At 45.0% G+C, this 25448-nt stretch overlaps 2 protein-coding genes across 5 annotated transcripts; one reads left to right on the top strand and one right to left on the bottom strand.

The window, feature by feature from the left end:
- Nucleotides 1-14: 14 nt before the first annotated feature.
- On the top strand, nt 15-12985 carry LOC147246544 (isoamyl acetate-hydrolyzing esterase 1 homolog). The gene is made up of 6 exons (XM_086183661.1): nt 15-114; nt 7048-7209; nt 7286-7407; nt 8147-8437; nt 12325-12399; nt 12533-12985. Exons 1-4 carry the CDS (start codon nt 15-17, stop codon nt 8321-8323), a joined length of 561 nt encoding a protein of 186 aa, XP_086039787.1. The 3' UTR covers nt 8324-8437; nt 12325-12399; nt 12533-12985.
- adam17a (ADAM metallopeptidase domain 17a) lies at nt 12420-25213 on the bottom strand. Of its 4 annotated transcripts, XM_086183653.1 has the most exons (21): nt 24987-25213; nt 24550-24682; nt 24268-24401; nt 23682-23770; nt 22803-22992; nt 21438-21565; nt 20856-20942; nt 19581-19706; nt 19221-19365; nt 18743-18834; nt 18225-18377; nt 17844-18043; nt 17621-17724; nt 17309-17443; nt 16730-16860; nt 16498-16576; nt 16287-16375; nt 16124-16183; nt 16002-16032; nt 15187-15223; nt 14079-14222 (listed from the first exon to the last, which is right to left on the bottom strand). In XM_086183653.1, exons 1-20 carry the CDS (start codon nt 25090-25092, stop codon nt 15204-15206), a joined length of 2232 nt encoding a protein of 743 aa, XP_086039779.1. In that variant the 5' UTR covers nt 25093-25213; the 3' UTR covers nt 14079-14222; nt 15187-15203. The 4 variants fall into 4 exon arrangements, with proteins under 4 accessions (XP_086039776.1, XP_086039777.1, XP_086039779.1 ...); XM_086183650.1 differs by lacking the exon at nt 16002-16032 and having other exon boundaries at nt 12420-14222; XM_086183654.1 differs by lacking the exons at nt 14079-14222; nt 15187-15223 and adding an exon at nt 15249-15292.
- Nucleotides 25214-25448: the final 235 nt, after the last annotated feature.

Genomic DNA, 25448 nt, shown 5'->3' on the forward strand with positions numbered 1-25448 from the left:
GGAGGGCGAGGACAATGTCTTTGTATGATGGACATGTTGCAGCAGAAATCACTCACCTGAAGTCTGGACTAAGAAGAAGGTTGGCCAGCGAGCTTCAGCGGTTCCATGGCGATGGTAACTGACGCTGCTCTCACCTGCTCAAAAGCAGCTTATAATCAAGAGAGGTTTAACAAATATTAAAGCGCAGCAGATTGACCATTATTTTGTCTGAAAGGTGGTGTCATTCTAACAAAAAATATCGATTGCACAAAGACACGGCAGGTGGAGCCAAAGATCTCTTTGGACTCCTCAGACCAAAGCCCAGATCTCCACTGGTCTGATGTCCATTCCTTGTGTTTCTTGGCCCAAACGAATCTCTCCTGCTTGTTGCTTTTCCTTAGCAGTGGTTTCTTAGCAGCTGTTGGACCACAGAGGCCTGATCGGCTCAGTCTCCTCTGAGTCTCAGTGGGTGTCTAGACGTGTCTGCTACCAGAACCCTGGGTGGCTTTTATCTGAGCTGTAATCTGAGGTGCTGTTAACTTGAGATTCCTGAGGCTGGTGACTCGGGTGAACTGGTCCTCAGCAGCAGAGGAGACTCTTGGTCCTCCTTTCCTGGGGCGGTCCTCATGAGCCCGGTTCGTTGTAGCGCTTGATGGTTTTTGTGACTGCTCTTGGGGACACGTTCAAGCTTTTGTAATTTTCCAAACTGACTGACCTTCAGTTTTTTAACTAGAGATGGACTCTTGTTTTTCTTTACTTAGCTGAGATCGACATCCATCTGTCCGTCTATAGAAAGATATAGATGTGTTTGTGTATAGATATCTAGATATTTATAGCTCGATATAAAGTATATATTCTTGAAGCTTCCACTTAATGATTTTGCATAGCATGCAGCAATGCAGCAGATTCGTCACATGAAGGTAGTTTAATGATGGCGGTCGTCTTAATAATCAGACAAACAAGAGCGCCATCATGAGCCGCCTGCTTCATCTTACCTTCAGTCGGCCTTCTGGACAGAGTAGCAACCACACATAAAAGCAATAAAATCACCTTATTGGGATAGGAGAGGGTTAATTCTACTCTTTACTGGACCAACAGAAAGGTAATAAAGGTAAACCTGTGTGTGTGTGTGTGTGTGTGTGTGTGTGTGTGTGTCTTTATTCACTATAACATAGGACAATAGGAAATTCACACTGCTAAAACAAATGCAACACAATAAGCAGAAGTTTTATTGTTCCAGTCTTTATTCGAACAACAGGAGATGTAGCCCAGCCCAGCACACAGAACAGGGGGATTTTTTTTCCTGGAGCCCATCTTCTAATGTCTGGAGGTCCATGTTGGTCAGGGATGTCGGTGGAGATGCCATCAGGAACTTCTTAGCAGGCTGTCCTCATGTCCTCCTGAATCCAGCCTGGGCCTGAGTGGAGAAGTTCTTCCCGGTGTCCTTTCACCACTCAGCCTCAGGGTCATAATCTGCGTCCTCCTTGGCAGTGGCAGCGAGGGTGTAAATTCGGCGCTGTAAACCTGTAGCCAGCTGCTCCACATCATAAGGAACACCAGATACTAGGAAGACCTTGACCTCCTGGTCCTCTGCGTCCACGGCAGTAATTCTTACTCTCTTAGTGCCGTCCTTGTCCACCTTCATCTGGGGCCAAAGGGTGGTGTTCAGCAGCACCCGCAGGCTGCCGTTGGCCCTGATCACCAGACGGGACTGTTTTGTTCCACCTGTCCCCACCAGGTCATTTAGCCTCAGGGACCCTGGGCCTTTGTCCACCCATGACTGACCTGACTTATCGAAGACAAACAGTTTGCACTGCATCTGCAAAATGTTGTCTTCTGATTCCTCTCCAGTTTGAATATCAACCTCTTCTAGAGTGCAGGACTTCTGGGCCGTTGACTCCATGAATGCTGCTGCAGACTCCAGCAGAGAGGTTGTGGAAGCAGGGGCAGCTGGAACCTCTGTCTCAGCTTCACTGGAGGACTTGCAGTCTGTGAGACTCTGCCAGCCCCCAGATTTCGCCCAACCATCTGAGCTGTTTGTTGTCAGCTGGTTGTGTGCAGAGAGGTACTCCATGAAATAGTTTGTGCTCTCTGGAGGCACACTGTCATCCGTTGATTCGTCTGTTGATTTTACGTCCATCTTGACTCTGTCGTCAATGCTCTGGCCGAATACAAAAGACACATTGGTCTCCGTCTCTTTTTGGCTTCCATTTGGGTCACCTCTTGGATGAAGGTCCTCAACTGGGGCAGCTGGAACCTCTGTCTCAGCTTCACTGGAGGACTTGCAGTCTGTGAGACTCTGCCAGCCCCCAGATTTCACCCAACCATCTGAGCTGCTTGTTGTCAGCTGGTTGTGTGCAGAGAGGTACTCCATGAAATAGTTTGTGCTCTCTGGAGGCACACTGTCATCCGTTGATTCGTCTGTTGATTTTACGTCCATCTTGACTCTGTCTTCAATGCTCTGGCCGAATACAAAAGACACATTGGTCTCTGTCTCTTTTCGGCTTCCATCTGGGTCACCTCTTGGATGAAGGTCCTCAGCTGGGGCAGCTGAAACCCCTGTCTCACCTTCACTGGAGGACTTCCAGTTGGTGAGACTCTGCCAGTCCCCAGACGTTGTCCAACAGGAATTGCTTCCATTAATTTCATTGGTGGCAGAGAGGTACTCCATGAAATAGTTGCTGCATGGCAAGCTGTCATCAGTGGACTCCTCTGTGCTGTGATCATACAGCTTGGCTCGGTCTTTGATATTCTGACCGAACACAAACGACTGCTCGGTCTCAACGCTTGGGGCTCCATCCTGGTCACCACTTGAGTTACTGTCCTCCTGGTCACCATCGGTTTGAGTGGCTGTGCGCTCGATGTTGTCGCAGGAGGAAGTTTGAGGCGCCAGCTTGATCACTGAAGGACGGACAACACCGCAGCCCTGCTCCGTCCCTGTCTTCACAAGGCCAGGACCCTCACTTGGAGCCTGGCAGACACTTGGAGGCACTGACACACAATAAGGGAGAGGGGATGAAGAGTGCCTCGCTCTTTTGAGTGGAGGTATGTGAGCGTCCTCGTCTGAGTCTTCTGACTCATCCCTCTTCCTTCTCCTGGCCAAAGTCCGACATTCAGTCTCCTCATGACACCAGTGAACGTCAGGCTCAGACGACTGGAAGTCACACCAGGGCAGGAAGAGCGAGGTCCTCGCTCTTTTTGCAGGGGGGTAAAATGTTCCCACGTCTTCTGAATCCTCAGAATCCTCTCTTGGTCTTTTTCTGACCACAGTTTGAGCAAAGGTTCCCGTCTCCATGTCGCTGTCACACAGGTTCTGTCTTGGTTTGCAGAAATCCTGTTTTAAATGCTGCTTCGGTGTCTGATGACTCCGTGTGTTCATACGATCTCTGGTGGTGCCGAGTTTCTTTATATGTTTGTAATTCACCCTTTAGATCACACAGATGACAGGTCAACGTGAAACCACAGACATGGCAGAGATCTCAGACAGAACTCTGACACCAACTGAGCTCAGAACTCAGAATTTGGAGATCAAAGCCAGAGATGGAGGTCAGAACTTTGATGTTGAAGTCAGAGAGGCCCCAGTGCGGACACACACACACACACACACACGCACAAACATTATATTCCTGATTTCCTGAAAGATTCTGAAGAGCTCCAGGGACAAAGTTAACTATGGAATGTTTTAACAAACTTCAGACATACCTGGACCTTCTCTGCTTGAGACCATGCCACACTTACCTGTCCTTTTAATGTTGCACAGCAGATTTGTCACTTTGAGTTATGTTTTTGCGCATTCAAGCTTCCAGAAGTCCCTGGTCTGAACTCCCACTGTAAGGGCTCCGTGCCTGTGTTTCACATAAACATGCGGCAGAACACCCAGAGGTAAACAAACGACAACATGGACGTCGTCGAATTGAATGTTAGCGTTGTTGTTGCGTGCATTGCAATGTTGTCTCTTTTTTGAAGCATACAAACTCGGCGTAGATTGGAAAATGTCCGAGCGCGAATGCAGCGAAGAAGGATGGAGATTTTGGTGAGTCTGGAAAGGAGCTGAAGAAGCCACAGGCGAAGCCTAACAGGCAGCAAAGTGAGAAAATCAGGATGCAACAGGAAGGTCGCGTGAAACCTGAGACGACGCAGGTTGTCTTTTTCACACTGCAGGCGAACCGAGCCGCTAAATACCCGAGTCGCTTGGCGAGTTGGTCGATGTGGGTCGAAATGTCAACACAACCCTTTCAGAGTGCAGAAAAACCCGTGTTGACCCACGTTTTTGGTGCAGTGTGAAAGGGGCAAAGTTGTCCTCTGCATACTTGATATGGGGAGCTAAGGCCCACCCTTAGCTTAGCACAGTGAATGGTGGTGGATGGGAAGTGTTAGCATAGCTCCAACAAACGTCATCAATTACTTTGAAATACTTTTGGCTTTTATTAATATAAATAGGTTTGTAAAGAATTTCCGGCTGGAGAGATATTGTAATTGTGTAATCAGATACTTGGATACGACTGCTACTACCTTCATGACAAAACCAAGTCAAGTCAGTTTTATTTATATAGCACCAAATCACAACAAAAGTTATCTCATGACACTTTACAGGTAGAGCAGGTCTAGTACCACACTCCTTCAATCAATTTACACCCAACAATTCTCCATCAGCAGCACGTCCTGCAACAGCGGCGACAAAAACCTTCCTTTTAACAGGCAGGAACGTCGAGCAGATCCAGGTTCAATGGGGACGGCCTTCTGCTTTGACCGGTTGGGGGGAAAGATAGCAGGAGAGCTGGGCAGAGACAAAGACAGACAATGGAGGAAGACAGATATGCAGAAGGAAAGAGTGGGACAGAGATAAAGAGAGAGAGAAGGGAAGAGACTGATGGACAGATGGGGATATGAGCAGGTGGAGCTACGTGTGGCAGCTTGAGCCTCTTCAGGTCTGCAGCCTCCTCCAGCAGCACCCGAGATCTGGGAAGCAATTGAGTGATTCCTAATAATGTGACAGAGAGGAAGCAGATAAAGGGTGAAGAGGACTGGTCCAAGCACAGAGCCTTGTGGAACACCATAAGTGACTGCAGTGGTTTCCGAGGGTTTATCATTAGCAAGTACAAACTGAGATCAACCTAGTAAATATGACCTGAACCAGTTTAGTGCAGTTCCTTTCATGCCAATGACATGTTCCAGTCTCTGTAGAAGGATGTGGTGATCAATGGTATCAAAAGCTGCACTAAGATCTAATAGGACCAGCACAGAGACCAGTCCCTCATCTGATGCTAGTAGGAGGTCATTGGTAACTCTGACTAGTGCTGTATCTGTGCTATGATGAATCCTGAACCCTGACTGGAAATCCTCTAATAGGCTGTTGCTGTGGAGAAAGTCACAGCTGTTTAGCAACTGCTTTCTCCAGAATTTTGGAGAGAAAAGGAAGATTTGATGTTGGTCTGTAGTTGGCCTAAACTTCTGGATCCAGGGTTGCTTTTTTGAGAAGGGGTCTAATTTCTGCAACTTTAAAGGACTGTGGGGCGTAACCAGTTAACAGTGACACATTGATCATGTCTAAGAGAGAGGAGCTAACGAGGGGTTAGCTTAGTTAGGCTTAGTTGGGATGGGGTCTAGAGGACAGGTGGATGGTTGAGAGGAGGAAATGATTGAACTGAGCTCATGAAGGCTCACAGTAGAAAAACTGTCTAAGTGTGCCTCCAAGGCCTCTGAGGCTATAGGTGCCATGTTGTCAGCTGATGGCAGGAGGAGGTGGATTTTCTCTCTAATAAGGACAATTTTGTCATTAAAGAAGTCCATGAAATCTTTGCTGCCCAGGGAAACAGGAATGCTAGGTTCAGTAGAGCTGTGGCTCTCTGTCAGTCTGGCTCCAGGACTGAAGAGGAACCTGGGGTTGTTTTTGTGTTCCTCTATTAGTGCTGAGTAGTCGGCTGCTCTCGCTATACGAAGGGCTTTCTTATAACTTTTAAGGCTGTCTTGCCAGATTATATGACACTCCTCCAGTTTGGAGGAGCGCCATATTCTCTCTAACTTCTGGGGTTTTTGTTTCAGCTCTCTGGTTTCTGAATCGTCCCAAGGTGCTTGTTTCCTTGGATTCATAGATTTCTTTTTTAGTGGGGCAATTGAGTCCAAAGTTGTTCTTAAGGTGCCTGCTGCACTGTCGATGAAATGGTCACTTTGGGAGGGACGAAGGTTGACAACAGTGTCATCTGTAACAATGGGACATGACACTGAACTTAGCGCCAAAGGAATCGCTTCCTTAAATCTAGCTACAGCCTGATCAGACAAACATCTGGAAACCACCGTTTTCCTGAGTGGAGTGTAGTCGATCAGTGTTCATTCAGAAGTGATTAATTGATGGTCTGATAAAAAGCGCCGTCTGTGGAAATACAACAAGATGTTCAGCTTCAATTCCATACGTCAGGACGAGGTGGAGGGTGTGGTTGTGACGGTGAGTCGGTTCATGAACAGACTGATGGAAACCAATTGAGTCTAGAAGAGAGAGAAATGCAGCACCAGACTGTCGTTATCAACATCCTCATGAATACTGAAGTCACCTACAATAATGACTTAATCTGATTTGAGGACTAAACTGGATATAAACGCTTGAGAATTCAGAGTGAGGACCAGGAGGGCGGTACACAACAATAAATAAGAGGCTGGACGAGACAAACCAAGAATCAGGCTTTCAAATGAATTGAAACTTATTTGGGGTTTGGGATTTATGACTAAACGTCTGTCCAAAATGGCAGCAGCTCCACCTCCTCTTACCAGTGCAGTGATTTAGTGCAGCGCCTCTAAACGTCCACCTACTAAACAGAACCATTGGTTTTGTTAGTGAGGATGAGGATGATTGCTGCTGCACAGACAAAACCCTGAAGCGGATCTATTTGATGAGGCATGACAGAGGTACGCTAACACTTACCATCCACTACCATTCAGATGTGCTAAGCTAACTAGTGGTCAGCTGGTATAAATGTGCTCTCCCAAAAAATAGTGTGTGCGTGTTACTTGTGTTAAAAGTGTCATGGTGCGACGTTGTAGCTGATCATTCCTTTTGATGTTCCTGTTGCGTAGATAAGAACCCTCAGCAGCATGTTCCTCTGCAGGAGTACTCCGAGAACCTGAAGGAGATCACCAGGCTTCTGGCTTCTGCCGGAGTATCGGCAGATAAAATCATCTTCATCACCCCTCCTCCTCTCCACGAGCCAGCCTGGGAGAAGGAGTGCGTTCTGAAAGGTTGAGCATGTTCCGTCCTTGTTGGCTCACACATCAACCTGCAGAGATAATTAGAGCTTGTGTACGTGTCTCCCAGGGAGTCCTCTGAATCGCCACAACGCCGTAGCGGGACAGTACGCTCAGGCGTGCGTCCAGGCGGCAGGTCAGTGTGGTGCAGACGTCCTGGACCTGTGGACGCTCATGCAGAAGGATGGACAGGTGGGCTGCTAGAAGGGACAGAAGAGCCGAAGAACAGGCGGGACAGAACGTTCACTTTGTGCGCCTCTAATGAATTCACTCTGATTGAATGCTTGATTTTAGTCAGCAAGTCAGCTTCCTGTGTGCAGAAAAGATGAATGAGCTCCAGTAACTTCTTTGAATGAAACTTCTGGTTTTGTTTTTGATTCTTCAAGGAAACATCGGTGAATAAATGAACCAATCAGCTGATAAAATGATTGGGCCGAGGGAAATGGGAGGGTCAGACATGGAAACTGTTGTTTATAAAACTGTGTTTTAGAAGGAATTTCTACATCGCCAATCAAACTGGAAGATACTAATAAATGAATAGTTATTTTTTTTATTTTACAATTATTCACAATTACAAGAGCAAATGACAAATAAACAGATTAAAAAAAAAAGGTACCCACTGAGATAAAGAATCAAAAACACACACACACACAAAAAAGACTCAAGAGAAGCCATTTCTAATGGACATGAAGTCATTTTGGGACAAAATAAAGAGGAAGCTTCCTTGGTGCTCTGAGGAAGAAAAAAAAGACCGTTTCAATAAATGTAAGAAGATACAGGGGAAACAAGTCTCCATACAGATGTAAGAGTGTGTGATGCTCAGTATACTGAAGACCATAAATGGCTGTTCCTCTATTTCATGTGGAAAGAAAGAAATCTCCATATTCAGGACCTGTGCTTTGTCTAAATCCAGCCTGTGGACTCTCTCCAGGACTACACCATCTACCTGTCTGACGGGCTCCACCTCTCTGACAAGGGCAACCAGTTTGTGAGCCAGCACTTGTGGGGTCTGCTGGAGAGACGCGTAGCCCACCTGCCCTTCATCCTGCCTTACTGGGGGGACGTGGACACCAGCAGCCCTGAGACCAGCCTGCTCTGTGACCAGTGAGGAGGGCGAGGACAATGTCTTTGTATGATGGACATGTTGCAGCAGAAATCACTCACCTGAAGTCTGGACTAAGAAGAAGGTTGGCCAGCGAGCTTCAGCGGTTCCATGGCGATGGTAACTGACGCTGCTCTCACCTGCTCAAAAGCAGCTTATAATCAAGAGAGGTTTAACAAATATTAAAGCGCAGCAGATTGACCATTATTTTGTCTGAAAGGTGGTGTCATTCTAACAAAAAATATCGATTGCACAAAGACACGGCAGGTGGAGCCAAAGATCTCTTTGGACTCCTAAGACCAAAGCCCAGATCTCCACTGGTCTGATGTCCATTCCTTGTGTTTCTTGGCCCAAACGAATCTCTCCTGCTTGTTGCTTTTCCTTAGCAGTGGTTTCTTAGCAGCTGTTGGACCACAGAGGCCTGATCGGCTCAGTCTCCTCTGAGTCTCAGTGGGTGTCTAGACGTGTCTGCTACCAGAACCCTGGGTGGCTTTTATCTGAGCTGTAATCTGAGGTGCTGTTAACTTGAGATTCCTGAGGCTGGTGACTCGGGTGAACTGGTCCTCAGCAGCAGAGGAGACTCTTGGTCCTCCTTTCCTGGGGCGGTCCTCATGAGCCCGGTTCGTTGTAGCGCTTGATGGTTTTTGTGACTGCTCTTGGGGACACGTTCAAGCTTTTGTAATTTTCCAAACTGACTGACCTTCAGTTTTTTAACTAGAGATGGACTCTTGTTTTTCTTTACTTAGCTGAGATCGACATCCATCTGTCCGTCTATAGAAAGATATAGATGTGTTTGTGTATAGATATCTAGATATTTATAGCTCGATATAAAGTATATATTCTTGAAGCTTCCACTTAATGATTTTGCATAGCATGCAGCAATGCAGCAGATTCGTCACATGAAGGTAGTTTAATGATGGCGGTCGTCTTAATAATCAGACAAACAAGAGCGCCATCATGAGCCGCCTGCTTCATCTTACCTTCAGTCGGCCTTCTGGACAGAGTAGCAACCACACATAAAAGCAATAAAATCACCTTATTGGGATAGGAGAGGGTTAATTCTACTCTTTACTGGACCAACAGAAAGGTAATAAAGGTAAACCTGTGTGTGTGTGTGTGTGTGTGTGTGTGTGTGTGTGTGTGTGTGTGTGTGTGTGTGTGTGTGTGTGTGTGTGTCTTTATTCACTATAACATAGGACAATAGGAAATTCACACTGCTAAAACAAATGCAACACAATAAGCAGAAGTTTTATTGTTCCAGTCTTTATTTGAACAACAGGAGATGTAGCCCAGCCCAGCACACAGAACAGGGGATTTTTTTCCTGGAGCCCATCTTCTAATGTCTGGAGGTCCATGTTGGTCAGGGATGTCGGTGGAGATGCCATCAGGAGCTTCTTAGCAGGCTGTCCTCATGTCCTCCTGAATCCAGCCTGGGCCTGAGTGGAGAAGTTCTTCCCGGTGTCCTTTCACCACTCAGCCTCAGGGTCATAATCTGCGTCCTCCTTGGCAGTGGCAGCGAGGGTGTAAATTCGGCGCTGTAAACCTGTAGCCAGCTGCTCCACATCATAAGGAACACCAGATACTAGGAAGACCTTGACCTCCTGGTCCTCTGCGTCCACGGCAGTAATTCTTACTCTCTTAGTGCCGTCCTTGTCCACCTTCATCTGGGGCCAAAGGGTGGTGTTCAGCAGCACCCGCAGGCTGCCGTTGGCCCTGATCACCAGACGGGACTGTTTTGTTCCACCTGTCCCCACCAGGTCATTTAGCCTCAGGGACCCTGGGCCTTTGTCCACCCATGACTGACCTGACTTATCGAAGACAAACAGTTTGCACTGCATCTGCAAAATGTTGTCTTCTAATTCCTCTCCAGTTTGAATATCAACCTCTTCTAGAGTGCAGGACTTCTGGGCCGTTGACTCCATGAATGCTGCTGCAGACTCCAGCAGAGAGGTTGTGGAAGCAGGGGCAGCTGGAACCTCTGTCTCAGCTTCACTGGAGGACTTGCAGTCTGTGAGACTCTGCCAGCCCCCAGATTTCGCCCAACCATCTGAGCTGTTTGTTGTCAGCTGGTTGTGTGCAGAGAGGTACTCCATGAAATAGTTTGTGCTCTCTGGAGGCACACTGTCATCCGTTGATTCGTCTGTTGATTTTACGTCCATCTTGACTCTGTCGTCAATGCTCTGGCCGAATACAAAAGACACATTGGTCTCCGTCTCTTTTTGGCTTCCATTTGGGTCACCTCTTGGATGAAGGTCCTCAACTGGGGCAGCTGGAACCTCTGTCTCAGCTTCACTGGAGGACTTGCAGTCTGTGAGACTCTGCCAGCCCCCAGATTTCACCCAACCATCTGAGCTGCTTGTTGTCAGCTGGTTGTGTGCAGAGAGGTACTCCATGAAATAGTTTGTGCTCTCTGGAGGCACACTGTCATCCGTTGATTCGTCTGTTGATTTTACGTCCATCTTGACTCTGTCTTCAATGCTCTGGCCGAATACAAAAGACACATTGGTCTCTGTCTCTTTTCGGCTTCCATCTGGGTCACCTCTTGGATGAAGGTCCTCAGCTGGGGCAGCTGAAACCCCTGTCTCACCTTCACTGGAGGACTTCCAGTTGGTGAGACTCTGCCAGTCCCCAGACGTTGTCCAACAGGAATTGCTTCCATTAATTTCATTGGTGGCAGAGAGGTACTCCATGAAATAGTTGCTGCATGGCAAGCTGTCATCAGTGGACTCCTTTGTGCTGTGATCATACAGCTTGGCTCTGTCTTTGATATTCTGACCGAACACAAACGACTGCTCGGTCTCCTCAACACTTGGGGCTCCATCCTGGTCACCACTTGAGTTACTGTCCTCCTGGTCACCATCGGTTTGAGTGGCTGTGCGCTCGGTGTTGTCGCAGGAGGAAGTTTGAGGCGCCATCTTGATCACTGAAGGACGGACAACACCGCAGCCCTGCTCCGTCCCTGTCTTCACAAGGCCAGGACCCTCACTTGGAGCCTGGCAGACGCTTGGAGGCACTGACGCACAATAAGGGAGAGGGGATGAAGAGTGCCTCGCTCTTTTGAGTGGAGGTGTGTGAGCGTCCTCGTCTGAGTCTTCGGACTCATCCCTCTTCCTTCTCCTGGCCAAAGTCCGACATTCAGTCTCCTCATGACACCAGTGAACGTCAGGCTCAGACGACTGGAAGTCACACCAGGGCAGGAAGAGCGAGGTCCTCGCTCTTTTTGCAGGGGGGTAAAATGTTCCCACGTCTTCTGAATCCTCAGAATCCTCTCTTGGTCTTTTTCTGACCACAGTTTGAGCAAAGGTTCCCGTCTCCATGTCGCTGTCACACAGGTTCTGTCTTGGTTTGCAGAAATCCTGTTTTAAATGCTGCTTCGGTGTCTGATGACTCCGTGTGTTCATACGATCTCTGGTGGTGCCGAGTTTCTTTATATGTTTGTAATTCACCCTTTAGATCACACAGATGACAGGTCAACGTGAAACCACAGACATGGCAGAGATCTCAGACAGAACTCTGACACCAACTGAGCTCAGAACTCAGAATTTGGAGATCAAAGCCAGAGATGGAGGTCCGAACTTTGATGTCGAAGTCAGAGAGGCCCCAGTGCGGACACACACACACACACACACACACACACACACACGCACAAACATTATATTCCTGATTTCCTGAAAGATTCTGAAGAGCTCCAGGGACAAAGTTAACTATGGAATGTTTTAACAAACTTCAGACATACCTGGACCTTCTCTGCTTGAGACCATGCCACACTTACCTGTCCTTTTAATGTTGCACAGCAGATTTGTCACTTTGAGTTATGTTTTTATATTCATTTGACAACAAAGCCCCTTAACTCACAAAAATTGATATTTCTCTGACTTTATCTTCTGCATACCAATTATTTAAAAGGCCTCGCTGGAGTAGAAGCAAATGCTAATATTTTCATGTGGTAGGGAACAAAAAGTTGTGATTAGAATCTCATCTATCTTTCCCTTGACCCTTCTTTGTAGTGCAGACACCTGAGCACGTGACGCTGGACTGCACTCACGCTGTTCATCTACGTCGTATTTCCTGTTACATCAAAGGTGAGAACAAGCGTAAAGGTTCGGATTTCACAATAAAGTTTATTTTTTAATTAACAGGTGCATGTGCGTGATGCAAGCAAGAACATTTCTATGCATAGAATCATTAATAATCCACACATCCTTCATCTGACAGACAAACACAGGTGAGTCCTGGGTGGTAACGCTTCACGTCCACTCAGCAGACATCAGCATGTCACTCGTCGCAGTTAAAACACAGCAGGCAACAGCGGCGAGACGCGTGATTCAAGATGGCACATGGACAGCAAATCAAGAGGCAGGATGTTGGACAACCTGAAGGACCGGCTATCCACGTTCCCTTCTTGCTGCAGAAGAAATGACTTCAAAACCAAAGAAGGTTCAGTGGTTGTCATTACTGGGGGTCCAACTGAAGTATGTCAATCACATATTTAGTACGACTGCTCCTCAAGAGCCTTTTGATGTCAGTCAGCTGATGGGAATCGGAGAGAAAAGATTCCCAGGAGCGACTGAATGACTTCATTACTGTTGGGCAGTGAAAGATGTCTCAGTCACTCAGTACATCTCAAAGAGATGGTTTATTTTTGATTGTTGTTCTTTATTAACAATCGAGCTGTGATACCCGATTGGTTCTGCCAACAGAAAAATCCTCTGTATGATTAAATATGTGATGTACTTACTGCCTGTGTACTCCCGAGTACTCATGTATGAATCGTCCACATAAAAATGATGGATGCTTAAACACGCCAGCCTGCATCTCCTCAATACACCAATGATGAAACGGCACAGTCAAGGGGTTTCTAAAACAAGTCTCCAGGAACACGGACACTCCTTCCAAGTGCAGCTATGACACAAAGATCCAGGACACAACAATCATCATCAGTCTGTATTATACAGAAATGTTTCCTTCTACACAGATACACTTAATATTAATGATAAATATTCATTTCTACAAATATTGGACCATTAAAGACAGTACTTGGTATATGAGGTTTTTTTAGTGGGTGAAGAAAAGCAAGATGGAAGCTTTTAACCTGACGCTCTGTTCTGAACCAGGATTGTAGCACTGTGTTGCCCTGACATGTATCTATACAACAGGCTGCCACTGGGGGACACTGTAATGATTTGGGGTTCTGGTCCGAGACAAAGCTAGCAAGTGGGCCGGGACCCACCTGCCGAACTGAAAAAGGCTTTTCCACCAATGGCACATGAAAATATGACATCACATCTCAATTAACTGCAGCAACATGTAATCTGTTTCATCTACAGTAGTGATCAGGTCCTTGGACTGGTGTCCTCATCAGCTCTGTTACACACGTGTGACCAGTGACACGGCTCTTAATAGAAAAATGCACATAATGCTGCGTGTGTGTGCATGTTCCCTAAAGCATTAGGGTGCTTGTGATGGTTGGAATTCAGCACTCTGTCTCTTTGGTGTCAAAGCATTCCTGCCTCTTGAGGGGCCGCCGGTCTCTGGCTTGCTGCGTCTGTTCGGTCAGATCCTCGTAGGAGGATCTCGTAGCCGACGAGCAGGCTCCTCCGGTTGTGAAATCTTCCTGCTGGCCCTCCTCTCCCAGGTGAGAGCCGCTGCTGGTGTCCTCCTGGATGGTGGCCATCCGTAACCCCCCTGCGCTGTCCGGGGTGGGGACGTAGCTCGGCCCGGGGGCCGGGGTATTGCTGCTGCTGCTGCTGCTGGCCCCGAGAGGAGCGCTTGCCTGGCTCATCTGCTGCTGAGGCGGTGGGAGTAGGGAGGAGGGCGCGGTCCGGCCGGCGGAGGAGGAGGGAAGCTGAGGATGCTTGACGATGCGCACGGACGCTGACTCGAGGTTGTTCAGCATTTCTTGATTCTGAGGAGGGACAAGAGGACGTTAAACACGGGACGATACAAGCTGTCCATCTTTGACTGACGTGGGATCCATTCCATTTTTACTCCATTCTGATGCTTCTCCTGAACTTAATCGTTCTGTGTGATGACATACAGTTGTTTATTCCTATCTGGTTTGAATTCTGTTTCCCGTGTCAGTCAGTGATAGCTACATGCCTCCTCCACCCCTGTATTCTCCCCAGTGTTCTATTTAAAAGTGTGAATGAGTAAAAGATTAGACCTTCCTTATGATGGCATTTTGTGACGTCCAACAGAGTCATGACTGATATTAATGTCCAGTTATGATCCTGTGTATGTGGGCACACCCTCAGGACTGACACACACACACACACACACACACTCAATAAATGAAATAAAGACATTTTTTAAGATTCATAGTTTTTCTGGTCTTTTTCCTGCTGTTACGGGTCAAAATGTCGACAGTGAGGAAGGTCTACTGAGGAATGTACCATCAGTCTCCACGTATTCCCAATCAAATCTATAGTATGGACTCAACATTGTGCAGACAGCCATTAGAAAAGAAAAAGGCCTGTTTCTGATTGTGGCTCTTCAACAGCAGCAGATGCAAACTTAAAACGTTGACACACACGGCATCTGAAACCACAAAAAAAACAACAAGGTGCACTCTCTTCACGTCTCTCTCTGTTTGAATACTCCGAAGATGCAATCTTGCTCTCTTGAGGTAATTTCTGATCACGTGTGACAGCGAGGGTGAAGTCTGGGCAGCTATTCAGTCACGTGTGACTCTTAAAGCCTCTCTCACTTCATCTCTCCCATGACAGACACAAGTGAGGGTGAGAGCTGGGGGATCAGCCATTATGTCAAGGGAGTAAGCGACTGCAGGAGTATCCCAAACGTGCGCCACTGACCATGCAACCTCATGGACTCAATGGCAACACATAGCAACACCAAGCCATGGCACTCACCTATGGCGGGAGCTCTACTACAAACTTCCACCATCTGCTGCAGTTCCAATGAAGATTGCAAGGGCCAAGGCAAAGAGTGATGGACAGGTCATTCAGAGCTGCAGTACTGAGGGAGAACCAGACTACTAGCTCACACTGCTTCAAGATTTTTCTGAGTCTAAAACCAGTCGGGGTTAATACTCCGGGCAATCATCACAACTTGAAGAGCCTTGTGTGTCAGGAACGATGATTGTTGCTGCAGAGACTAGCACTTGTGACTGTTGCTGCTTCTTGTGCTGGCTGTGCTAGAAATTTCCCTTACCAGTTGTGTTCTGCATATTGAGTGCAAGTATTTTGGCTTTGGAAAAATAAACAACTGACAGAATCAACACAAGAGAAAACATGACTCTCATGTGATCCCAAGAATGTAATACTACAAAATGAGGTAAATATTTAAGGAGTGTTTTTTTTTTATTAACAAACATTAATCCGAAAGTATGCCCTCAAGTATATGTTATATTTTTCATAACAGAAGAGCTCCTGAGGCCAAACAACTGAAGGGTCACTATTTCACCAAAAATAGTGTAAATACATGTTGTTAGAGATTGTTTTTTATTGCTATTTATGTTAAAACGTGTCTTTGCTCCGCCTGGTTCTGAACCCGGTTTCAAAATCTGCTGTAAGCTGGCAAATGAACAGACCTGTTTTACATCAGTGATCAGCAGCTGCTAAGCAAAACATACACATGAAGAATTATAATGTCCACATATTAGTATTGTCTAATGGCGACACTTCATGCAGAAAATAGGAAATAAATTCAGAAAAAAGAAAAATACCCTGTGCTCCCCTTTCAGCTCTTTCTGTAAGCTTGCGGGATTGAATTAGTTTGATTAGTACGGCAGCATGTTGGTGCACATCAGCAAACATCAGCAGCGTGGATGAGTGATGGGAAACTTACATTAAGAGGATAGTAGAGGGACTTTGTGTTCTCCTCATACTGCTGGTCAAGTCGTTTGTCCTGCAGAGAGGAGGAGGAGGAAGAGGAGGAAGAAAAAGAAGGATGAAGCAAAATTCTCAAACAGGTGCAACGTAGACTCGGGATATCATCCAGCGGTTCTTACCACACAGTGAACTAGGATACTGAGAGGAATCCAGAAGACGAGTGAAAACACCACCACGGAGCCCACGATGTTATCAGCCAGGAACTTCCCTGATGGAGAGGTGGGGTTAGACGGGGACAATTTAATGAATACAAAATAATTGTCAAAATATGGCATTGTTCAGCAGTTGATTCATAACCTATTCAAAAGAAGTCTGCAGTCAACAATTTACCAAATGTGTTGATGTCCAGTTTGTCAATAAAATCCCACAACCGCTCGATCACGTCCTGAACCTGCTTCATGCACTTTCCCTGATTAAACAAGTGAACAGTGTCAAACAGTGCCGCTCATCATGAAACCAAAACAATTTTAAAAAAAATTGAACAGCAACGTTCAGTAAATTCGAGCGTGGAAGCTCCACGCGTGGAATCTCGCCTGTCGAGTGAACAGGTGGGCTCACTCACATTCTCGTCACAGAAGCCCACAGTGCAGGGTTTTCCTTTGCGAAGGAAAAGGAAGTTGCCGTTAGCTTGAACGAAGGGAGCACAGGTGCCATCTTTTCCCCTGCAGCAGACTTTACAGGAATCTTCCGTTTCTGTGAGCAGAACAAGATGATTACAAATAGCACTGAAAACTGTCGTAGACCTTTTCAAACCGACACTGAAGTCACAGTAGTCGGTAGCGCATCTGACATTTATTATCTGAGCTTTTTTTTCCCAACCTGATGTTCTATTTGGGAGTCAACAGAAACAATTTAGGTCGGAGATTTTAAAGAATTTCACAGGGCCAGGGCTTGGAGAAATTTCACACTGACTCGTTTCTAATCCTTCAAATCTAGCTCAAAGTCACCTCATGATACAGAAGCTGAAAACAAAGCAGCAGATATTATTTCTACATTGTAAAATCACCCATTAAAATCTCCTGACTGTCAGATATACAGGCCCATCAGCCTCCATGATCAGTGGGAATCTGGTAATCTTTGATAGATTACTCTGATCTCATTCCTTTTCTCCATCCAGTTTTGATCAGTCTCACATAATTACCATTGCAAGCACATGACTGAAGGTTCTGCATGGCCTCGCAGAATGGTTTGCACTCTCCACTATGACAGCGACCGTTGTCAACACAAACAGTGTTGTCAGCAGCGTTTTCGGGTGGCGGACATTGACTGCTGTTGCCTGGGGTGTCAAACACAGATAAAGCGAATTTTGAATGATCGGGGTCAGTGGAAATCACCTGATTACAGATCATGCTACCCGTGTTTACCATCTTTTCAGTTCAGCAATTTAAATACAATATCCCCTTCCAACTGAGACTCCTGAAGTTCTTGAGTATGACCAGCAGGAGGCGCTCACCTGTGCAGGAGGATATGCCTTTACAGGTAGCACTGATGGGTTCCTGGCACCTTGTTCCTGCCAGCTCAAAGCTGCAATTCCTACAGCACGGGCTATTTCTGTCACTGTGGAGGAAACACACACATACAACGGTGACTCGAGCTACAACACTGAGATTTTCTGCTCCGTCTTGAACTGAAATACATTGTGCAACCGGTTCTGTGTTTCCACTTGGATTTCATACCTGCACTGTGCACCAAATTTAAACTTGCAGTCAGAGGAGCAGCAAGGGTCGTCGTTGAGGTGTAGTAGTCCTGGGTCACACTGCTCCCCTTCTTCGACTCTGGAGTTACCACATACTTTGCTGTTCTTCTCCTTGAAGCACACGGGGGCCTTGAAACGTAACGTCTTCCCTACGGAGATCTTGCTGCAGTTGGAGAAACGCTTTCAGAGGAAAGCACAAGTAAACAGGGGTTAAACCTAACTTGGAGCTGATGCCTTTTATTCAAACACTGATGTGACAAAAGAAACCGTGAAACCAAAAATACTTTCCAACCATAAGTGGAAATTAATTCTCCTGTGAATGCTTAGTTTGAAATATGTTGTTTACTAATCGGTTAAGTACCTTGTTGTTGACATGGTCTCCACTGACTGCAATTGGGTACATGACAAACTTCCCCCCCTGGTCATCACTGGGAGCACAGTAAGGGATATTGTCAGGATCGTGCTCTGCTCCGAAGTTATGGCCAAGTTCATGAGTGGTCACTAAATCTGCTTCCTAAAGGGACAGAAGAACACAGGAATTTTACATGATTAGCACAGATTTGTGATACTTTTTTAGTCTAAGGATTGACAGAGAGCGAGTATATTTCTATAAGGGACACATCCACTGGACCCCAAATCAATACTGGCTCACAGAAATGTTCTGAAAAAAGAAACTGATTCTGTAGGGCGGTGTGGCTCGAAGGTAGAGTGGCTGTCTAGCAACCGAAGGGTCGCTGGTTTGATCCTCAGTTCCCCTGGTAACCACGTTGAAGTGTCCTTGAGCAAGAAACTGACCCCCTAAAAATTCAGGCTGAAACTGAGTGTACTCCGTGGCTGGTGTTATCAAGGATAATGATTATAACTCAAAGTAAAACGGACCTTTGTCAGGATGGTTTTGCCATAGTTCTTGGTGCTGGTCAAGCCGGTGTTGAGGTAACTGGGCTTCTTGGTGGACAGAGATGGATAGTACGCTATAAAAGGGCACATTCAAAGAAAACATCAGGATCTGCCTTCAAAATTCATAGTAAGACATTTTACGGTATTTCTTCCATGCATATAGACAGACAAGCAGCCTTAAATATTAATTTCTCTTGACATGACAATGACAAAGCAGATCCTGCAACATTGGTGGTCTTTAGAATATCATTGACTAATAATTGTAACATTTCACATTCACAAATGTAGATGTTGAGATTGTTCTTCTTTTTTCAGTTAGCAGCTAAAAGCCTGATCCAGGCTGGGGTAGCCTGAGCTTAGTGGTCAGCAAACATCAAGCATTGTACCACTGCCATCTGTGTCATGATAAACAGTAAATATACTTTACTGCTGATCTTTTTAAAACACTGCATGTCCTTACGTTTGGGGCAGAGGCCACCCAGGGCCTGAGGTTTGGAGGGGGCCACATAGGCAAGCCCCAGTGTGCCCTCATCAAAGTCCTGGTAGGTGAACAGGTGGGCCAGACACACGGTGGACGCGTTGTCAGCTATGTCTGAGCTGAATTGCTGAGGGACATGGGGGAGTTTTATGTGTGTGTGAGGAATATCATCAAAACAAGACTTACTGGCTCTGAAAAAGTGATAAACTATATATTACAGCCAATGACTTATAATGACTGACCCTGAAAATATCATCACTTGAACTGTGAATAAGATTGCATTTAAATGATTGTGTGATCAAAGCAAGTCCTCTCCACTATACATCTAGCTCTCTTTCTTACCTCCAGGAGTCTCTTCACATCCCAGACTTCCTTTCCTTTAGCAGGGCTGTTCTCCATGTTATAGTGGACCCAGCTGGACCCGGGAAGCCCAGGAGGAGCTTTAGTAGGCTCTTTATTGATGATCATCTAGCAATAGCAACCAAAAACCTTTTTTTTTAATGAACAATTAATAACAGCATAAAAAATCCATGTCACAGACCTTGATGTTCAGTCTCATAATAAATGCTGCATGGTCACAAAAGTCATAATTAGCTTTAAAACTCTTCGTATAACCTTCCTGTTTGTACAGGCTTTTGGAAATGATGGATAATCGGCTTTTAATATTTGTTTTATCTTTGGGTCCTTTTTATTTTGAGATGTTCTCAATTGTTGATAGTATTCGACTATTTTTCTCAAAGCTGCTCCATCGATATATTACATAGATTCAGAAGAGTTACAGACAATTCAGCAAAAGTAAAAGTAGGCTGTCAGACAATGCCCTACCCTGGAATAACAGCATCGGTGTGAATGCAGATATCATATTGTAGTGTTTATATTATATTTATGTTTTCTGGTTTGCATTTCAAACGATGAAAACGGGATTGTGGCCAAAAGTGGCACATAACACGTTCTTCTTCACATTCGTGGTGAAGAAGACAGGAAAATATCATGGGCTGGGTAAGCGAATGCATATCTTTTCAGTGAGAAAACCTGAGATTCATAGTATGGCAAACAGTGTCTCCATTCATTCCCGAAGCCAGTGGAACAAATTCAATTACCCCACGAGACACACACAAAAGCTTGTTTCTGATCTTGCTGAAGGGACAGTGTTATTCTAAGATTTACTTCCGGGATGACATGACATTAAAGTCACTGTGCTGCTTGGTCCACACTCATGTCTGATACTGGATGTAACACAGATTGTTCGAGGAACTCAATAAAAAGTGGCGTCTTATCAACATGGAACTCATCGCTATTCCCTCAAAGCGTCACAGAGATGGACACTCAATGGGGCTAGAAACTGTTTATTCTATGCTGAGACTTTTGAAGGAAACTTTCATAATTAGCATCAGAAAAATGGACAAAAATCTTTTTTTTTTTGGGTCACTGTGACCCGTGATTCTGTTCATCCTTAACTCCAACTGAACCTTTGAACCACATTTTAAAAAATTACCTCAAGAGACGATTGAGAATGGGACGTAGGTGTAGGTGTATGTGTACAGACACCTTGAAAACAAAGGTACACGCGCGCGCGCACGCACGCACACACACGCACACACACGCACACACACACACCTGATGTATCTGGACCCCATAGCCTGTGAATTCATCATCCCAGGTTGTATTTCTGTAAATGTCATCAACTCGATCAATCAGCTCGATCTGAAGACAGAAAAAAGAATCACATAACAACAGAGATGTGCAAAACTATGTGAACAGTTTCTGCTTCGTTTTATCCAAAGGTGTATTAGAAATATTGTATGCTGATAACAGGGTGGCACGGTGGTGCAGTGGTCAGCACTGTCGCCTCACAGCAAGAAGGTTCTGGGTTTAAGCCCCGGCTTGGGCACGGGGTCTTTCTGTGTGGAGTCTCCATGTTCTCCCTGTTCCTGTGTGGGTTCTCTCTGGTACTCCGGCCTCCTCCCACCGTCCAAAGTCATGCAAATGGGGACGAGGCTGATTGATACTCTAGTACATTGACTGTAGGCGTGACTGTGAGTGTGAATGGTTGTCTGTCTCTATGTGTTGGCCTCTCACTCGAAGGCTGCTGGGATAGGCTCCAGCACCCCCACAACCCTTAACAGGATAAGCGGTATGAAATGGATGGATGGATGGTATGTAGATAAAACAATAGGATGCATGTTAAAGGAGTCAGACCAGGTAGTTGAGAGTGACACTCTCTTGTCCGCGGCCCATGTGTTTGAAGAAGCGGTAATCTGCAACCAGCAGCAGGGGGCAGGTATTCTTCTTGTGGTCGTGGATCTGCCTTTTCTCCCTGTGGTGGTCTGCAGCGTGAGGAGCAGCAGGAGCAGTTTTAGAGACACGGGGAGGGAAAAGAACAGAAAAACACATGTAGTGAAATGCATAAAAGACATAAAGGAGTTAAACAACAAGCCACTGATGCTCTGGTATCCTGTTGTTAATTACACTCTTTTTCACATTTAGCATATCATTCACTTTATCTGTGAACTGATTGAGCTCTGACTCAGTTCTTCCAGGCAGAATTAAAAAGCAGCTGAGTTTTATAATAGAGATTTCAGTTTATCATAACAGGGGTGAATGAGGTCCACTGTCTGTAATGCAGTTTTTAAGGGTCATAAGATTTATGATTTTCACTATCATTATTCATGTTGGGCTGCTGACTTAAACGCCAAAGCAAAGTTGCAATAAAAAGTGTCTAAAGGCATGAGGTTTGCAGATCTTTCAATTTGGGAAGTGGTATCAGATTTCCTCCGTAAATCCAGGCTTAATATGATCTAAAACTGAACACAGATGATGAAAGGTTGTCATGGAGAGGATGCTGCATCGTTGATCAGATAAACTGAATTGGTGACAAGAAATGTCAATGCTGTTGTTGCTGTTTGTTTTTAATGCCATTCAGCATGTATCCAATCTTGCTGAATATGCCAGCAATAGTTTTTTTGAATTTAAATACAAACCATGCTTTACGGTGTTTTAAAGAATAACAGCAGTGAACAAAAGGAAGCTGTTATAGCTGTACACAGTACTCTTGGCTGCACAGTGTTGAAAAGTGTGGGTGTGCACTCCTCTTGCTTCCACAACAAGTGGTGGGAGTCCAGTGATGAGTCTTCTCATTGGCTAACAGAGCCTCCACGAATTTTAATGCCTCCTACAGAAAAAAAACCCTTCACCTATACTCATATTCCCAATGAGTGCTTTCAGCCAGGAGCCAGTGAGAGGCGTTTTTCATATCTCCATGACTGCATCATCACTGTTATCTGCTGTACATTGTCAAAGCAGCACAGAAAGGTATTGGTTTATGCATAATACTCCCTTGTCAGAAGTGTGTATGCGAATAAAATAGTCTTCCAGATAAAGACTTATTACAGTGACTATGACAGAATCTCACACCCACCTCCTTTGTTCTACTATTACAGCCTCCTCAACCTCTCACCAACTCAAACATTTGTTATCCTCCTACACTTCTTCTCCTCTCCTAACCAACCATGAACAAGAGCACAGAACCTAGCCTGGATAATGCACAAGGACAGTTCAGCTCACCAGTTCTCTGATCCAGCTCTTCTTGCCTGTCCCAGTTCGTCCTGGAAGATTCAGGCAGCAGGTCCTTGGTCTCTGCATGGATGTAACCACACACCTTTGGAGAGGCGATGCGGCTCAGATTCCTGATGTCCTCAGAACGATAAACCAGCAACCCGCCATCAGTGGGGGCATCTGTGAACCTCCACAAGGGCTGGATGGCCAGAGACAGAGAAACAGGAGAAAAAAGGAAGAAAAAAAAACACCATAAAGAGAAGAAAATTATATGAAGTTAAAAATAGGGAATGAAGACAGAAAACAAGAGTGATAGGAATGCCAGCAATGCCTGTAGACAATGTAAAAAGGGCTCGGAATGTAGGACTGAAGGCAGCGTTTAACTATGTGACCTCTCTATATCAAACGCCTTGGATAAAATAGCTGAAGAAATGCCAAAGTCTCACTATATTTGGAGTCTACAGAGAAACAAGGCATGCCTAATATAATCTGTACTCATCTTGCAATCGGCAGATAATCGTACCTTTTTACAATACTGGTATCGGTCTGATGAGCAAAACAGCACCAATTTTTAATTAGTTGTTTGTACATGGTAGTTGACAGGGAAACAATGTGGTAAATAAATAATATGGGGCTATTTGAAATGTTTTTGGAAATAAAAGGAAAAAACTTTTTTCAGATTCACAATACTCAAATACTGTTTTTAGCCAGTACAAAAGTTTTAGTATTGCAGAAACTTTCTTTTTAATTAAAAAAAAAAAAAAATACAGATCATACCAGCATTGCTTTATTTCAACTATCAACAATCACAGCATTTTTATTGGCCACAGGTATCAGCCAAAATTTTCAAATCATTTTCAGATCAACTGCCTAAAAGCTGCTGCTGACCTCGACATTGTACTCAGCTCCGTCTGTTAGAATATGAGCAGAAAACTCATCTCCATCAATGTGTGCCTGCACACGGGAGTTTTCTTCTCCTGAAAAACACACAATAAGTGTTTCATTTCAACCTGCTCATAAAATACATGTTTGAATAAGAAACTAACTGGTCAAGCGAATTAACAGACACGATCATTACTATTTTCTTGGCTTGAGAACACATGTGACAACCGCTGTAATGTAAGGAAGAAGAATACATTTTTCATGGCAAATACTGCAAATATGTATCATAATGTAAGCTCACAAGTATTAACATTGGTGAGTTGAAAACTTTTAATACTACACATTTGTAGGAAAAAAACTGCACATGGAATAACAACAGAAAGATATAGAAGTAAGGCTACACCAACATACCACTATACATACATAGTGCTATCTTAAATAAATCCTACAGTCATCAGTTGTATTCAGCCAGAGCCAGTAATCATGTGACCACATTCATGACAGTTTGATCTTTCAGATGGGCGTGTAAGGCTTAGCTTGGAAAGGGCATCATCGTTTATGTGAGTAAGGCCTTCGCTGTCACCTCACTCACCAACAACATGTCCAGTGAAATAGTTCTGCAGCTGAACATCATAGTTCTCCTCCTTCCCGTGTTTATCAACAAACACAGCTTGGAAATTCTCAGTGAAAAGTTCTGTGTTGGTGGTCAGGTAGAGCTTGAAATGTCTAAAAATAAAAGCAAATTTGTTTTCCATAAAGCAAAGAAATCAAACATGATTATGTCATTTTACATGCTTCCTGTACTTTGAAGAGTTAGGCAGAATTACAGGTGTATTTAAGTGCGCTTATGTCAGACAGGAGGTGGGTGCTCTACCTGTGCAAGGCTCTGAAGCTCACCAGGCGCTCCAGGTGAGACTGGGTGTGGACGTCCCTCTTCCGTACAGAGTGGAGCTGTAGGCCTGACAGAGGCAGAACCTCATAGTCCGATAGGATGGAGTTTAGAGCATCTAGAAGACATAAATATTCAAGACTGACTACTTTCAATCAATTAAGTCGCACTAAAGTAGGAAGGTACAAAATGTTAACTTGGGAGCTATCAGCCTCCTCGTCTAACGAAATGGACATTAGCAGCTGGCATTACCCAACGCCCTGACATTTTAGACAATTATATCAGCGTCGATAAAGACAATAAATATAACACGACACAAGTAGCGTTAAGTTCCAAAATTTGTTGTTAGCGTTTCTCACTCCTAAACGGGAGCACACCTATTATTTTGCCGTTAGCTTCAGTTAGCTTGCTAAGTTACCTACCGAACTCCGGGTTTTCTTCCTTTTCCTCTTCCCTTGTAAATCTGGATTTAATGGCACCGTTAACCCAACAAGAAGCCAAAAAGGCTATTAATAATATACTCCTCATTTGGGCTGACTTGCTCGCTAGTATTACACCTTAGCTGTCATTGTAGCAAGTTAGTCTGGAAAGCTAGCTGCGCTACCCGGAAGTGCACCAAGTGGAAACATCCGCTAGTGAGTGACTGTCCTAACTCAGTAGTGGTTTATGACTGTGTAGAAACAGTACGAGTACTATGTGTACTATGTATCACATACTCAAGGAAAATATTCTCGTGTAAAATCCCCGCTCTCAAAACCAAACTTTTTCCTTTGCAGCTTCGCTTGGACGTAAATGTATGTTGGGAGAAAAATTATGGAGTTTTTATTTGGCACAAAGAAAAAAAAAAAAAAGACATTTAATTTCAAGTTTAATGTTGAGTATGG

The sequence above is a fragment of the Aulostomus chinensis genome, chromosome 17, assembly GCF_037954235.1.
Source record: "Aulostomus chinensis isolate RoL2024-O1b breed Wild chromosome 17, RoL_Achi_v1.0, whole genome shotgun sequence".
Classification (NCBI taxonomy): Eukaryota; Metazoa; Chordata; class Actinopteri; order Syngnathiformes; family Aulostomidae; genus Aulostomus; species Aulostomus chinensis.